The 16,895-nt window shown below is 39.8% G+C and overlaps 1 protein-coding gene across 2 annotated transcripts; it reads left to right on the top strand.

The window, feature by feature from the left end:
- The first annotated feature begins 1,910 nt into the window (after positions 1-1,910).
- plcd1a (phospholipase C, delta 1a) lies at positions 1,911-16,818 on the top strand. Of its 2 annotated transcripts, none has more exons than XM_040127307.1 (15): positions 1,911-2,084; positions 5,474-5,632; positions 9,317-9,545; positions 9,743-9,872; positions 9,959-10,187; positions 10,284-10,485; positions 10,960-11,104; positions 11,257-11,409; positions 12,469-12,618; positions 12,739-12,895; positions 13,031-13,147; positions 13,250-13,428; positions 14,804-14,939; positions 15,096-15,245; positions 15,728-16,818. In XM_040127307.1, exons 1-15 carry the CDS (start codon positions 2,054-2,056, stop codon positions 15,817-15,819), a joined length of 2,259 nt encoding a protein of 752 aa, XP_039983241.1. In that variant the 5' UTR covers positions 1,911-2,053; the 3' UTR covers positions 15,820-16,818. The 2 variants fall into 2 exon arrangements, with proteins under 2 accessions (XP_039983241.1, XP_039983240.1); XM_040127306.1 differs by lacking the exon at positions 1,911-2,084 and adding an exon at positions 3,205-3,333.
- Positions 16,819-16,895: the final 77 nt, after the last annotated feature.

Raw genomic sequence — 16,895 nt, 5'->3', positions numbered from 1 at the left:
GTCGCTGATGCTAAATTTTTGATTTGCTAAATAGCTAACCTAGCGTTAGCAGGGTAAACTAGAAAAAGAACTGAGTTTATGAACACGTAAAGTCAGCGTCACACACAGACATGTAGCGCGTTGGCGAGACGCAAAAAATTATACATATAGCCAGAGTTGTGGCAAAAACATAATGTCCTCACCAGCTATGTTTGTGTACATGTGGTTGCCATAGCGACGGCTATGGCAACCACATGTCCATGTCTCTCTCTCTCTTTGCCCCCCCTGCCCCCGAACGGACAAGATTAAAAAATAAAGTTTAATTATTACACATCTTTTTTTTTGCATCTGAATTACAGGAATGATAATATGGAATAATGGTAAGAAAACCATTAATGAAGTTTCAAAAATTGATCACTAGTTCTAAAGCTTTTGACTAAATTTTTCCAGTTGGAATTGACAAAAACATGTTACTTTAAGTTATTAATTAAATAAAAATTAATACACATAATTGTACTATTCAAATTCAAATTATTTGCAGCTCTGGCACTCACCTATTACACTGATCTATATGAGGCAGACTACCTCATGAACCCAGATGTAACATGTTTATTAAACAGTCACACCCACATACTGTACTGTCATATGAGGAGTGGCAGTGTCCCTGTTACCAGTGTCATTACTTTCCAGTGAAGCTACCTAAAAAGAATGGCTGGCTGTTCTTGTAGAATACAGAAGTAAAAACAGGTACTGAAAAGGCTCATGTAAGCAGAGCTGGTTTCAGCACATCGTGTCATGCTAGTGCTTTCAAAGCATTGTAGAGGCCAAGCAAATAATTTCTCTGTGGCCTTATACAAAAAGAGTGGTTACTGTAGAAAAAACAATGCTAATGAAATATCAAAGTCAGGAGTTTTTGTTTAGCGGGTCAAGATTCCAAATTCACCCAAAACAAAATCCTTGGCTGTGCTGATCAGCTCATGCGGTTCCCAAGTAGGATTCTCAAAGAGGCAATTGTTGAGCTCACTTTGCAGCTCCTCGTGGTTTGCTAGACAGAGCCATTTTTTCACAAGACATGCCCCACAGCACGAGAGTTCATGGGACAGAACAGGCTGGCAGACACTGATAATAGAGAGGCACAAAGAGGGATCTGGGTAGGCCCTCAAATATGACATTCTGACAACGAACAGGAGCTTGTGCAACCAATGAACAAACACCACATACCTACCATTGTATTCTGCCATATTAGTGACACCAAAGAAGTGCAGACAGGAAAGTGCAATTTTGTGTTCACAAGAAATGAGATGGGCCTGCCTGATAACTATCACCTGCTGGGGTCAGCTTTGTTTTGTTTCTTTAGCTCATATTTCTGTGCTTGAAGCAACGAATACTCAAACAGTGTGCTGAAATGTCTTTTAAGGATTGACGCTTTTAGCCTCTGTCGGTAGGTGTAAAGACCTCAACTATTGCAGTAGTGATAACTACGGACATTGTGTGATGTGGAGTGATGATACTCCCAGCAATAACTATCTGGTGTAAAAAGGTAGAGCAAAGTGGCAATAAAACACACGTCACACTGTAAATGGTAGGTCTGTACCAGACTGGGGCAACACCCTGAATAAATCAAATCACACTCTCGGTGCCAGAATGCTACATAATATTAAATAACAATATCAGGTTAATGCATATATAGAAATGGCTCAATACAACACAATCTTATCAAGGTTCAGTCCTTCTGAAAGTGTTTATTTTTGGTCTATGTTGGTGGAATTCCAGCCAAAGGTGTAGTTTCCCCTGGCAGGGAACTGAATGAAAGTTATGAGAGAAAACACAGTGGTGTACTTGTCAGACCGGTGTTGCAGTGGGTGTGGGCTGAGGGCGCATAAGAGTCTGGTTGGCTGGCATTAACTGCGCACTGTGGGGGTTGGCTCAGAGGGGGACACAGGTTGGATTTTTCGCTACACGGGACAAACAGACAGGCTTTATGGTTGTGATAATTCCTATCACATAACTGAGAGTACTCTGGAAGAGAAGAGGACTTCACTCTGCACGGTGATTTATTTTGACTGAAATCAGAATGGAGGCCAATGGCACAGCTGGGAAACACGGTGAGTGGTGACCTAACAGATTTAACTATTACTACTGTCTATATCAAAGAGCTCACCTGCTGTAATGTTTTTCATCTTTGTCCTGCGGTGTCACTTCTGTATGTTTTGTCGGCTTTTATCTCCATGGAATGAATCTATTTCATAGAATTTATATCATGGCCTATATCAACCAAATGATTTTTCAGAAGCAAAATCTGAGAAAAAAAAACCGACGGATTTTTTTTTTTATAGACAACTTCTGGTTTCGGTGCCGTCCGAGCTTTGAAAGAAATACTTCCCGATCCTACCTCCCTGCGCTGCTTTTTGTTTTTGTTTTTGTTTTTTCCTTAATAGTAAATTTTACGTCCAGATATTCAGGGTGGGGGCAATGTTTTTGTTTGGTGACATGTTTCTATTGCCAGGATGATATCAGGTTTCATACGGCATGAGAATAAAGTAGCCTTTGTTGGTGTCACAATCTCTTTCTTCACTGTAATTTCTAACCACACCACATGTTGCCGGATGATCAGTGACTCCCCGGTTTTAAAAGGATGAGGTGAAGTCGTTTTATAATCCATCTTTAAAGACACTGAAAGATTTTAATTTTGGTTTATGTCCAGCTACAGAAAGGTTTCAAGGTAGCATTTTTATATATTTCTTATCATAGTATGTAAAGGTAAATACCATTGATTTTAATAGAGTGTGGAAACAGATAGAGTCCATACGGCAAAAGAAATGTCTGCGTTGGTGCAGAGCAACACAGTACAACATGTACTTAAAGTCATAATGCAGCCTATTATGCCTTTTTATTTCCTTAAAGACAAATGGAAAGGGATCCTTGGAGTGAAATACCTGAATCGAGCATTGGAGCCAATCAGAGGTGTCCCAACCCACTGACATTGAGAAGTTTTAAAACCAATAAGATTTTGAGACTGAATTACCAGATAGACCTTTTCCCCATAGCGTTAAAACGCCTCTCCAGAGTGTGCACAGCTGGACAGTCATCGCTGCAGGGAATAGCGGCTATAACACAGCAATAGATGAGTTTAGACCCACCCCATGACTGGGGCGGGGGGTTCCGTGCTGCCTGCTTCTCTTTCACATTGAGCACAGATTAAACACCGGCTGGATATTTAAAAAAAAAAAAAAAAAAAAAAAAGTTATTCCGTAATGTCGTGTTTACGTAGACTTCCGAAACGGACAAACTCCGAGGAGCAGGCTTTCCAGGAAAAGGTGAAAAAAGTTGCACAGGAGAATGGAAAACGCCTAGGTAAGTCCCCCAAAGGTGCAAATGAGGCTGAGTTTTTGTGCCGATCAGAGTGGCTTAATCTTGACAGCACAAATCAGTGATCGTACGTACCCTCACAGGATAAATCACTCGTGTGTGTCGCTGGGATGTAGGCAACGTGTAACTTTGACGATGTGCTGTAAAGGGGCGTTATGAAGGCTTCGTCGTTGCCTGGAGCGGTGCATTCTTTCTTTTCTGCCATGATGACAACTCGGGGGACGCAGCGGCTCACGGGGCTGTTGTGCTGCTGCTGCTGAAAATGTCATGACATAACCTTTTCCGTCTTTCAAATGAAGGGTTTCTTCTGCGATGTTTCTTCCTGTTGTTCTGTGCCCCCCTTTCTTAGTTTCCTGATGTATTAGTTATCTTGAAAGCGACCTCTCCAGAGCAGATAATGCTCAGCGAGTGTGGCTATTACAGTAGAAAATGTGAGGGATATTCAATCTTCCATTCAGACATCAATTAATATGGACAACCCCTTGCACCTTGTTCATATTGGTCAACCTTTTTATTTAGCATTCATAAATGGAACTTGTAGAGCATGTGTCCCCGAGAAAGCTTTCCTCAAATCACTCTTATTTTCTTCCTGGAAAAACAAAAAGCAGAGTATCATGTTGTACCCAAAGACAGGTCTCTGACTCTCCCTCCCTCCCTCTGTGAACCCTTATCATTAGCTCATAGCTCCAAGGCATCACTTCCTCTCATTTTACCCTTAATTTTTACCACCGTCTTGCCCCAGCTTGCCTCACAGGGTGTAGCCAGTATACTGTAGGTTCAAGATCAGTTCTTATCCAGCCTTGCATCTGAAACTGATTACCCTGCAAAACAAAGCTAGAGAAAAGTCTTCTGATTCTCATAAACTCCCTTCAAATGTAGAGCATGACTCATGTTTATGACTTGGGAAGTGTTATGAATCATTAACATATTTGTGGCTGTGGTCTTTTCATAACGTGCACCTCCTCTTTACAGTAAAGTAGACTAAATATAAAAAGGAATATGACAAACAAGTAGAAGCTGCCACTTTATGCAAAAGGGAGTTAAGCTCCCAAAAGAAAGCCTGACTGAGCAGAGGCTGGGTTGAAGCTCTGGAGCTGCTTTGCCCAGTCCTCCTCCCTGCCTGCAGAGAGGCCAGAGACTCATAAACAGCCTCTGTGACTTTGTGGTGCGATCTAGAAAAAAAAAAATGTCTGTAATGTTGTCGTTCTGCCCACAACCCTTACACAGTCCCAAATGAGTGAATGTAGTTATCCCCAGTTGCCCTTTGCTTATCTATTACTCATTTTTCTGTTACAGAGTGCTTTGATTACATTTAAGCTTCTGTGATGCAAAAAGTTCAGTCCCACCCACATACACTGATAAACAGCCTAGCATTACCTAACTTTTGTACTGATTGAAAATAAATAAACACTGTATTGCCAATATTGTCCTTTGAACTTATTGTGACCTTATACAGTGTTGCACATGAAATATGAATCATTCTTTCTGTAGATGTGACACACCCTTCCCAGAAAGCCTTAATCAGCAAATTGCCTCACCTGAATGATGAACAACTGGCACCGCGATTGGTTTGAATTTCTACATCTGCCCCCCCCCAAATAATACAGTTACTCTAAATTTCCCGAGAGATAATTAGGTCTAACCAAATTACGGTTCTTAATTGACTGTAAGTTGTACCCATTTGTTTTTACTGAAGACATAAATAACAGCTCACAAATACAGTAGTTAAAAAGGCAAAAAAAAAAAAAAAAAAAGACTGCTAGTTTTTAGCAGTTTTTCAGCCGTGTATTTGGTGTGTTAGTGAGTATTTCCGGCAGCAGGACGGTGTATGTGGGATCAACATAATCTACAGTACCCAAGTTCATTTCGAAGCAACACACCAGTCAATGCAACACTGTGGCTCACTGATGTATTTTTAATAGGGTTCGGACAACAATGAAGCTTTATGGCACAGAAACTACACTTTATCAGGCTTTGGCAACACAACCATACTTTTAAATATCATCAATTAATTGTCGGTTTTGGTCTTTTATTAGTTGATAATAGGAAAAATATAGAATATCACCACACTTTTCCCTGAAGTACCAACATTGTGTGCCTCTCCCTTTCGTCCCCGCTCCTGCAGGTTTGGAGGGAGATACAGATCTCCAGTTCCTGCTGGTCGGTGGGGAGCTCGTCAAGATTCGCTCCAGCTCCTGGAAGAAGAACCGCTTCTTCAAACTGCAAGAAGATTGCAGGACCCTGTGGCATGAGTCCCATAAAATGTTCAAGAAAAATCAGACCTGTGAGTGTCATCCTCTGCTGGGTTACATGTGTCGTTTTATTTGTTTGTGTGTGTGAGTGTGTGTGTGAGAGAGAGAGAGAGAGAGAGAGAGAGAGAGAGAGAGAAAGCTACACGGGATTTAATTTACAGGATGCACAAAAATGGGAGAAGTTTTATAAAACTTAAAGTTGGTTCATCCCAGTCTCTGTTTGACCTGCACATCCTCATTGAGTCAACTCAGAGCTCTGCTTTCAACTTGCAACACACCCCTGAAATCCTACTAGTAGAGGAGAATATACGAGAGGTGGTGGTGGAATGGAAACAACGCACACTGTTAATGTATATACATCCCTTGGCCTCTGGTAACTCTGATTTCCCTCCTGTCCCAGCGACGGCTGCTTTTACCAGGCCTGATAACCTCTGCCTCGAGCCTGAGCCTTGACCAAACACAACAGACAGAGCAGTGCATCTCATATTTCCCATACAGACACAACATACACAGACACAGGCAGGTACAGACGAAGGGGTGAGATCAAGCAGTGAACGGTCATGTGCTGTCAAGCTGTTTTCTAACATAACCAGACTTGCTTAGAGATGGGCCTTAAATTCACAGGCATTTCCTTGTTTACGGAAATGAGCTGTGTGTTTTATTGCTTTCCTGTGGGCTTTAGCAAGCCACAATTACCAATCAGCTCTAAAGTGCTTTGGCATAAGGTAAGAGAGTGTGGGAGGACAGCACGTATTGTTTTTAACCACTTTTTGTATGAGATTCTTCTGCTCCGCTTTACTGAAGCAGATTTTGTCAAAGAAAGCAGAACACATAGTTATATAGTATAAGTTTAGCCTTTTATCAGTGGGTAGTTATATGAAATACAGTATAAGAAGCAATATTAATCAATATTTTTATCGTTCATGCTTGTTTCAGCTTCCCCCAAGGAGTTAAACAATTAGTTATTGTAAGAAATGATGGCTTACTGCTTAGTGTATTGTATCTGAAGTTGGAACATCTGATTAAAATATTTGACACCAACTTTTCAATACTTTTCAATACTACAGATACATTTCGGTCCTAGAGGTTGTGCCAGTAAATCATTCATACTCTGTAACTGAGTGGGAAAAAAGCCCTCCGCTCTGGATCAATTCTCATCAGTACCAAGAGAATGTAAAGCTATGTTTTACCGGCCTGTCTTTTTTCCCACACTCCTTGACAGTCCTCTGCCTTGATAGCACTTACACACATGCACAGCACACAAGCATACGCACTGTCAGGGTCACATGAGGTAGAAGTCAGAGTCTTTGCATTCCACTATAAAGATGGCACATGTATCTAATGAGACACATCCCTCATAATACTGCAGTTTGTCACAGAGCAGAAGTTGATGATTGTTGAAAAATCTAGTCCAACAGTAATAATATCAGCAGACCTATCAGATCAGAATTTGACTAAACAATACTCTCAGGCTCATATTCAAACAAGTCTAACAAATAGGGTAAGTAGGTGGTTATTGTTTTGCATGCCTTTCCTCAGAATTTATTTTTGATAAATTAACACGGTATGTTAAGAGTCCAGCCCCAAGATGAATATTAAGCTGAAGCTCAAGTTTGGACACACACACTCTGACATGGCTAACTAACCCTACACTACAGTGGGAAACATTCTCTTCACTGCTAACTTTCGTCCCCTCCCCTTTGGAGAGAAGAGATTTAGAAAAAGCAGCATGAACTTTGTCGGGACGGCACAGTAATCTCTTTGTGTGAAATATCATCTGGTATTCAAGCAATGCCTGCGTGACACGGTTGACATGTCTTGGACATTGTGGTCGGTCTCTCCAGATGGGATTCTCTGAAACTGGTCCAAATTCACAACCCTAAACTCCTCTAGAGTGGTCTGTTTTGCTGGGGGTAACATGCATGAACAGATTAAACAAACACTCCCTTATGGTGAGTGCTTTCATGGTATTTTGTTCATCCAGCAGTCAGCGTGCACACCCTCCAGCCTTGGGTGTGTTTCACCACACCGCCCCCCCAGTGTTGTGGGTTTTTTTTCAACTAGTCTGACCTTTAAATTCATTCTGCCCCGAGATAGCCTCTGATTTTCACAAGAACAATGGTTGCTCTTCACTAGATTCTCTAACCTTGGGATGTAAAGGGTAGAAACACTGTGATTGTAGCCCAGCCACAACATATGGCCTCTTAGCTAAGCCTGTAGTCATTGGTGTTTTGTTAGAAGGGCAGTTGTTGCCATTTAGCGTGATTGCATCATCCATAGTCATGCACAGTCGTACGTACATTAAGTTGCTCAATAATAGAGCTGGGCCCCAGTGTAGGGGTAAAAACAGGCTGAGCATGCAAAGACCTTCCTTTTTTGTTGTGTTTGTATGGATGGCTGATAAAACTAAATATTTTTAGCCCTATAAATGTCGATCATAGTATTTTATATGTGCATGTGTTACCTGTGTGTGCCAGTGTGCGGCAACGAGATCAAAGGAGGCCAAATTGCATCAAACTGTTGTCAAGTGCAGTAATCAAATCTCCATGGAATGTGTTTGGGTTTCCAAAGAATCCAAATGTTCAGCAGACAACAAGAAAATGTCAGAAAGACCATCCCTTACACAGTCTCAGAGGGCTCTTAAACTTTAAAACTATTTAGGCGGAACTGCTCAGCTCATTTTCTGGTAAACAAGATTCTGGATCCACCTAGTGTTATGTAACATGTTTCTTAGCTGCGTGTTGGATATTTAGTAAGAAAGGAGTTTGTCAGAATCATACAATGAAGCAACCTCAAAACACACAGTGTGTTTGTGAGTTGTTGCAAAAAAGCTATATGTTTTTATCTGTTTTCGTCATGCTTCTTGTGAGTGAAGGCCACAGAAGTGAGCTACGACAGAGAAAGAAAAGCCTCCTGTCGATAAGATGTAAAAAACGTTTCTGGCACCCAGAGCTGTTGTGCCCATCGGGACAAAAGTCTGCTGCCACAAGATACTGTCTTGTCAAAGGAAGGACTGTCAAGTTGTGTTTCCAGGTGCTAACTCTTACTGTCAGATGCTTCTGGGTTGTGCGAAAATATCACACTCAAAACTACATGTGGCTCTAACAAACCTAATAACAATTTTTACTTACACTGCTGATGACAGAAATTTAAAAAAAAAATCAATAGAATCAATAGAAAAAACACTGGAAGCCTTGATAAAAAAAAAAAAAAAAAAAATTACTGTAGAATTTCCGCAATAAAAGTCTTTTTGCATTAAGCTACAATTGTGAAACTGATTTTTTCTTCTGATTAATGGCTGAAATGCAGGAAAATCATATATTTTTTCTAAATGTCTTGGACTGTTCTAAATGAAAATACATTGCTTATGATTGTTTCTCAAAAATATCTTGTCTGTAGATATGTAAAACTATAGTCATCCCCAAAATTAGGTATGGGATCAAAAATATTTCTAATAATATAATAATATATAATATATTATAGCTTTATAATGTAACGTAATATTAAAAATATTTTACATTTGTAGACCGAAAACTTTAGGGAAGGAGAAGATTTGAATATTGTCTTTGGCAATTACAGTTTGTTGAAGTATTGTTAAAACTTGTTTAAGTTTCTCTCAAGCCTTACAACTACTAGCTCCAGCTATTACCAACCCTTGGCTATTCCTCAAGGGCCAGAATTTCTAACAATCCCTTTCCTCCCCTCTCTCCCAACAGTCTCCGTTGATGACATTGATTCACTGCGCATGGGTCGTCAGTCTGAAGGGCTTAATAAACACACCGACCCCAGTGTTGAAGAGCGGTGCTTCTCCATCATCTTCAAGGGCCGCAAGAAAAATCTTGACCTGATGGCAACAAGTGGTGATGAGGCGAAACAGTGGGTCAGCAGCCTGAACAAGATCATCAACAACTTGCAAAAACTCAGCCGCCAGCAGAAGAGTGAGCAGTATCCTTGACAAAGTATTTAAAAGGGAAATGTGTTGGCATACATGTTTGGGAAATGTTTTCCTGTGAGGAGACATCGCTTAGTACCTTTTGCACTTCCAGATTTGTTGTTTTGTTCTTTATTAGTTCAAAAATGTTGCTTGAGTGGTGCAATTTGCTACAATAAGTGTAAACCAAATCCTTATATCTAAATGCCAGCTGGATCATCAACTGCATGCGAAAAGCAGACAAGAATGAAGACAACAAGATGACCCTGAAGGAGCTGAAGCACTTCCTGCGACAGATCAACATCGAAGTGGATGACACTTACGCAGAGGAAATTTTCAAGGTGAGTCTCTCTCAGAAAATAATTTCACTTCTTATGGTTCATCAGTTAAAATCCAGTAATCTGATTGATTGTCTCATGTTGCATAGACATGTGACGAGTCCAATTCAGGATCCCTGGAAGGCTCAGAGATCAAGCACTTCTACGACCTACTAACGGAGCGGGAAGAGATAGATGTGATTTATGGGAAGTATGCTCAAACAGAAGGTCAGATGAGCGCCAGAGATCTGCTGAACTTCCTGCTAAATGAGCAGAGGGAGCAGGTGTCAATGGAGGATTCTCTCAAGCTGATCGAGAAATACGAGGTGGATGGAACAGGTAGGGTTAACTCAGAAAACCAGTCAACTTTTACTTTGACATGTAGTTCATGTTCCACATACTGTATCATATTCTTCATGTCTGTGTGTTCACCAGCGAAGCAGAAGAAACACATGACAAAAGATGGCTTCCTGATGTACCTGCAGCAAGAGGAGGGATCCATCCTCAACCCAGCCCACAAACATGTGTACCAGGACATGAGCCAGCCCCTCAATCATTATTACATCTCCTCCTCACACAACACATACCTAATGGAAGACCAACTCAAAGGGCCCAGCAGCACGGAGGCCTACATAAAGTAACTACTTTTACCAACCTACCGTAGATAATGTCAACGGAAAAGTTGAGTCCCTGATAAAAGCTTTACCTCATCATGCTAATTATTATGATCTTGGATTTTTACACTTCTCAATCGGTATTGCAGACAGGTCATCCTTTTTGACCAGAGAGTCCCAGGAACTAAACTGATGAACTAAAAAAGGAAGTCCAAATACCTGTTTCCATTACATCTACAAAACTGGAGATTTAGGCCCATAAGACTAAGATATTGTATAACCCCAATAGTTCCTGGGTCTTCATAAAGTGCTACCTCAGGAGCAGGGACCTTTTGTGGGGCAGGAATAACGACCCAGGAACTAAAAACGGCATTAGCTTCCTTTGGTTGAAATTCAGATGAAGTTCCTGAGTTCCTGGAAATGTTTCTGCAATGTAAAGAGGCCAAGAATGATCTCTGTGACGTGTAGGTGGTCATGGAAGTTTTCTTTTCTTGCAGAGCGCTTATGAAGAGCTGTCGCTGTGTGGAGCTGGACTGTTGGGACGGGGCTAACGGAGAGCCTGTTATTTATCACGGCTACACGCTCACATCCAAAGTGCTCTTCAGAGATGTCATCAAAGCGATCAAAGACTACGCCTTCAAAGTACGTGAGATATTGCATTACTTGTGGGACAGGGTGTGTCAGGCTCCTAGTGTTGATTATTGAATTTACTTTCCTGTTGTTCTCATTCATACAATTAATGGAGAGGCTATAAGCTTCACCTTCACTGAATGATTGTTTCCATTGTGTTCCAGACGTCTGACTACCCAGTGATCCTGTCCCTGGAGAACCACTGCACCGTGGAACAACAGAAGCTCATGGCCCATCACTTGATCTCCATCCTGGGTGATGCTTTGGTCACAAAGCCTCTGGGCTACACCATGCCCACCAACTTCCCCTCACCTGAGGTGTGTGGCCTTTAACCTGAACTCACTGAGACACTTTATATTCACTGTATTTAGAGCCTCGCTGCAAATACCCTACCAAATAAACACCAAAGGAAAACCACACCCAAAAATTCCAACTCTTAAATTAATGAGCTACTGTGCCAGCTTTTTTCACTTTCCTGTTTACTTTAACCTGACTATTAGATTTGTCTGGAAAATGAAGCTGATTGGATTAAAGTATAGCCCATCTTACTATGTGAGCACTACAAAAACCACTAACACATAATCATAACAGCATCCATCTCAAGCCTCTACTCCTCCTCTGTGTGTTGATAGACCAAAACGAGATCTTGAGTTTTGCAGTTTACTGGCTTGTCTCATTTAACACTTTGAGAGCAGTCGTTGAATAACAGGATTTTACAAGATCTGACTTAGGCTTGGCAGAGTGTGGGAGAATATCATGTTTGATAAGAGAGGTTGTTACCAAGTGGAATTTCATTTGTATTGCAGCCCTTACCCCTCTCTGATTTTTTGAATCACTCTTTAAAATTCTTTTCTGCGTTTCCTTGTAGTTTTCTATACTGTTATTCAGTACATCCTGTTATTTCTATCGTCTTTTCCCTTATTTTCCACATATCCTTCCTCTTTTAACCCTTACTCTAGTTATGGGCTTTGACAAGGATGTACGATTCTGAAAATGCTGCATGATGATTTGAAAATTGTCCTCAATACTAGGAGAGGCACCAAAAGAGGGGAGATACTACAAAGTCAAATCAACTTTCAGTGACATTGCCAAGCCCTTGTGTCCAGTACTGTTTCAAATGTAACACCCTTGGGATGAATGCTTGTTGCACTGTCCGTCTTAAAAGAAATTATGATGCATGCATTACACAACATTTTCCTTTCTGTCATTGGCTGTTTAGAAGGTCTGAGTAGCAGTCACGAATGTTAATGCTTTTTGCCATTGCAAAATAGGAAAGATTCCCTGCATTTAGCAATGACGTGCCATAATACTGCATAGTATCTTGAGTTGTGTGTTTACAACACATAAAAAAACACAATTTGTCTGTCTGAGTGCAGGAGCTAAAGGGCAAGTTCCTCATCAAGGGAAAACGATTGAACAAACTGGATGCTGCCTTCACCAATAACGGCACCATAGAGGAAGACACTGTGTCTGAGGAGGATGAGGCCGCAGATTATAAGGAGAATGGACAAAAAACCAAACCAAAGGTGTGTCAAGTGCTTATTAATCAATCGTTATAAATAAAACAAACAATTTTTTTTTTCAGATGTCATGTTTGGTGTAGAAAATGCAGAACATACCCAAGCTGCTGTCCTGTGTCCTTTCAGAAATCAAAGATCAAACTTGCCAAGGAGCTCTCGGACATTGTCATCTACTGTAAGAGTGTCCATTTTAATGGCTTTGAACATGCCAAAGACAACCAGGCCTTCTATGAGATGTCGTCCTTTAAGGAAAGTAAAGCTTTCAACCTGGCTGAGACCTCAGGTAAACACAGCATCTAACTGACCTTACTGACATGCTAGAGTTTGAAAACAAATTTGATTATGATTTCTCATGGGCAGACTATGAAAAGTGTGTTGACATGTTTTAAAGCGTCAGTGTTTTAATGTGTCCTCATAGCTACTGCCTTCATGCATCACAACATGGACAAACTCAGTCGGATCTACCCAGCAGGATCCAGAACTGACTCCTCTAACTACAACCCTGTGCCCATGTGGAACATTGGCTGCCAGATAGGTACAGACACATTCTATATGCAGAAATCAACCCTATCCCTGTCACTAATATGAAGTGCAGAGTAATGGCCTCACTCCCTTTTCTCTCTGACTGGGTTTTCAGTGGCATTGAACTTCCAGACTTCCTCCAAAGAGATGTACCTAAACCAGGGACGGTTTCTGCCAAATGGTTTTTGTGGCTACGTCCTGAAACCTGAATTTCAGAGAAGTTTGTCTTCTCAGTTTGATCCCAACACACTAACCAAAGGGCCCTGGCTAAAGAGGAAGACCTTTCATGTCATGGTGAGAGTGATTAGTGGTTAAACCTTAAAGAGAGGTGTTTTCTTTTAAACACAAAAAGCTCTGTTTATAATAAGTGTTACTCCTCGAGCAAAACATTTTGAATACTCATAAAACATTTGCAAAAGTAATTTTTGAAACATTTGAAACCTACACTGTTTACATTGTTGCCGTAATCATAAGTTTCCTGTAACATCACGACCACCTGTGAATCATTTGAGCAGGAATGTGTATTATGTGCAGTGGTGGAAGATGTATTCAGTTGTCTGACTTAAATAAAAGTAGCCATACTATGGTGTAGATATACTCTGTTACAAGTAAAAGTCCAAAAGTATTAGTATCAATTTCAGAATAATGTGAAGTTATTGTATTATAATTATTGATGCAATATCAGTTTTATGTTGCAGCTGGTAAAGGAGGGGCAAATTATAACTCCTTTAATGGGTAGTTTGATATATAATGATACATGATGATTTTTCATTATATTTTATGATGATCTGAATCTGCAAGGCAAGGCAGCTTTTTTTATGTAGCATATTTCAAAAAGAGGAAATTCAAAGCTCTTTAAATAGGGAAATGAGTAATAAAAACCAGAATAAAACAAGTAAAACTGAATAAAATGAGAATAGAAAATAGATAGATTGAAATGAAATACATAAAATTAAAATTAAATACAAATGGACAAAGATAATGGTAGACCAGAAATACTGTTATAGCGCAGTTACAGTGCAGTAATAAGTTTTAAAGTTTCCCCAAATGCAACAAACGGAATAAATATGCAGTAGAGAAGCAAATCAGTCAAAGGCACATGAGAGCAGCAGCATTTAATTGGGTTGAAAGTGGCTATAGTCGGGGCAGATGCAAGATCATCAGTAAGTTGGCTCCATCTCTGTGCAGCATAGTGGCTGAAAGGAGCTTCACCGTGTTTGGTTTTGACTTGAGGTTTTACCAGCTGAGTGTTTCCTAAAGGTCTAAGAGCCCTACTGGGTTTATATTCTTCAGAGAGATTAGAAAGGTTTTATTTTGGCCGCATATAATTGAAAGATTTATAAACTAGGAGTACCACTTAAAAATCTATTCTGTAGGTATTTGGTAGCCAGTGTAAAGATTTAAAAATCGGAGTAATGTGCTTTTCTCCTGGACCTTGTTGGAACTCTGATCGCGTTGTGTTGCTCGTGCACATACAAAGTGAGGACTCACACAAAAACTTTGCTCCACAGCGCTACTATTGGTTAAAAACTCAACAGAATGTCTTTATGTTTTTGTAGTTGAATTTCGATTTTAAACACTCTTGTATTTACTAATACCTGAACATGCAGTAAAAATGATTTGTTTGTTACATTTTTGTGTGTTTGTGTTTCGTATCCCAATGCAACAGGTCATCTCAGGTCAGCAGTTACCGAAAATCAACAAGGACAAACACAGATCCATTGTGGACCCTCTGGTAAGAGTGGAAATCTACGGTGTCCCAGCAGACAATGCTAGCAGGGAGACACACCACATTGAAAACAATGGTGAGCATAACACACATATACTGTACATACACTGAATTTTTCCATACACAAATTTTCATTCTTTCTCAGAACAAACCTCACAAACTTTGGTAGAAAATTAAAAAAAATCTAAATATTAGTGAGTTGCATCATCTGAACAATAATCCATCCCTGCAGGGTTCAACCCCATGTGGAATGAGAGCTTCCAGTTTGACATCCACGTCCCAGAGCTGGCCATGGTGCAGTTTGTGGTGGAGGACTATGACTCAACATCCCAGAATGATCTCGTCGGGCAGTACTGTCAACCGCTCACCAGTGTACAGAACGGTAAAAAAGTCCAGCTCAAACAGTTTTGTTTTGAAGTGTCCAGATGTTGAATTAAGAGCAGAGAGCGCGATCAGTGAATTAACACGTCACACACAGGAGTGTAAAGTCACAACAGCAAGTTAACCTCAAGACTACAATGAGTGAAATATTAAGGTGTTTAACTATTTAACAGATAATCAGGTGCAAAGTGAACACATAAAGAATTATGTAGTTGTTAATACAGGATAACCAGCACTCTCTGGTTTTAATATTCACTCACAAGTATGACTTTGTTGTTGAGCATCATCCCTTTATCATATTCTTCAAACTGGATTAAACAGCAGATGTCTTATTTCAATTTAAAAATTTGCCCCATATTTCATTGCCTTTCTACAGTTCAAGACTGTAAATTTTCCTTTGACAACAGTTGTTGACAGCTCATCACAAATCAAACCAAATTCTGATTTGCAGACAAAGCTAAAACTCAGTTCCTTTTTTCCCAGGCTATCGTCACGTCCCGCTGCTCACCAAGAGAGGTGACGTCATTTGCTCCGCTGGGCTGTTTGTGCATCTCATGCTCATGGACGCCCAGTAGACTCATATGTGGAAAAGCTTAATGCAAGAAACAGCATTTTTTGGAAACCCTAAAGGAATTTTTCCAGTTTTAAAGCTAAGTAATATAACTCTGACCAAATACTTTAAAAGTGTTACCAAGGAGAAGACATTTTGTCATCTTGCAAGCACAAGCTGGTGACTCACAGTTGTCTGTAACACTTTCCAGTCATTGTATAACTATAGCATTTTAAATAGTGGTTACGAGGTCCTGTATGGCAAAAAAAAAAAACAAGAATGAATGAAAATGTGAATGAAAGAGCAGTGAAAAACTAGTCAAAGAAATTATTTTAAAAAGTCAATAAACTGTTTTTGCCATGTCAGGAAGAGTAAAGTGTCAACTTCTGAGCAGTATTTTAATTTTGTACAGATTTCCTGAGACTTTATATTTCCCTTTAGAATCATACAGGCCTTAACTTATGGAAATATTGTATTTGTCAAGTAACACAACAAGCAATCAACTGTTTCAGCGTATTAAGCCTCTTTTGAGTAGGACAACTCTTTATTTAGATTCTCTCAATTTTAATGCCATAATGATATTAGTCACTGGAGTTATAGTAAAAGTACGAATGGTATGATATCATAAGGAAAATGTTCTTGCCTACTGAAAGAGCCATGTTTGTCTTTGTGCATGTATTCAGGTGTCTAATCATTTTGTACTGTCAGTGTGATTAATATTTCTTTCAAAAAGGCTAAAAATTGTTGATTGTTCTGTTTATTGTTGATATGAAGAACATATTTACTGTATATTATATGAATCTGCTCTAGACATATTGAACCTTAATTCACTTTAGCAAATATTTTGTGTCAAGCAAATCCTAAAATTTTAAATCATATTTTATTTTTTACTCTCTGATGTACAAAACCGGTTTTTCTGTGCCAAACTTATGACTGTCAGTGCCTTCGGTATCTCATGTCACATATCGGCATTTGCACTAGCTCTCAAATAAAACTCTGATAGTCTCTGATAGAAGGTTTTGTGTATTTATTTATAATATAATTCATTTATTATTAATTCAGCAATAGCAAATGACAATAATATGGTGAGAAAACTTGATC

Source organism: Xiphias gladius, chromosome 5, assembly GCF_016859285.1.
Source record: "Xiphias gladius isolate SHS-SW01 ecotype Sanya breed wild chromosome 5, ASM1685928v1, whole genome shotgun sequence".
Taxonomy (NCBI): Eukaryota; Metazoa; Chordata; class Actinopteri; order Istiophoriformes; family Xiphiidae; genus Xiphias; species Xiphias gladius.
Note: the sequence above shows the minus strand (reverse complement) of the source record. Positions and strands in the feature narration are given on the sequence as shown.

What these genes read in the sequence shown, in the direction of transcription:
- plcd1a (XM_040127306.1), top strand. Translation starts at nt 3,234, where the DNA reads ATGTCGTGTTTACGTAGACTTCCGAAACGGACAAACTCCGAGGAGCAG. An exon ending in CGCCAGCAGAAGAGTGAGCA is followed by an intron (nt 9,546 to 9,742) that starts GTATCCTTGACA and finishes TCTAAATGCCAG; the next exon opens with CTGGATCATCAACTGCATGC. An exon ending in GAACATTGGCTGCCAGATAG is followed by an intron (nt 13,148 to 13,249) that starts GTACAGACACAT and finishes CTGGGTTTTCAG; the next exon opens with TGGCATTGAACTTCCAGACT.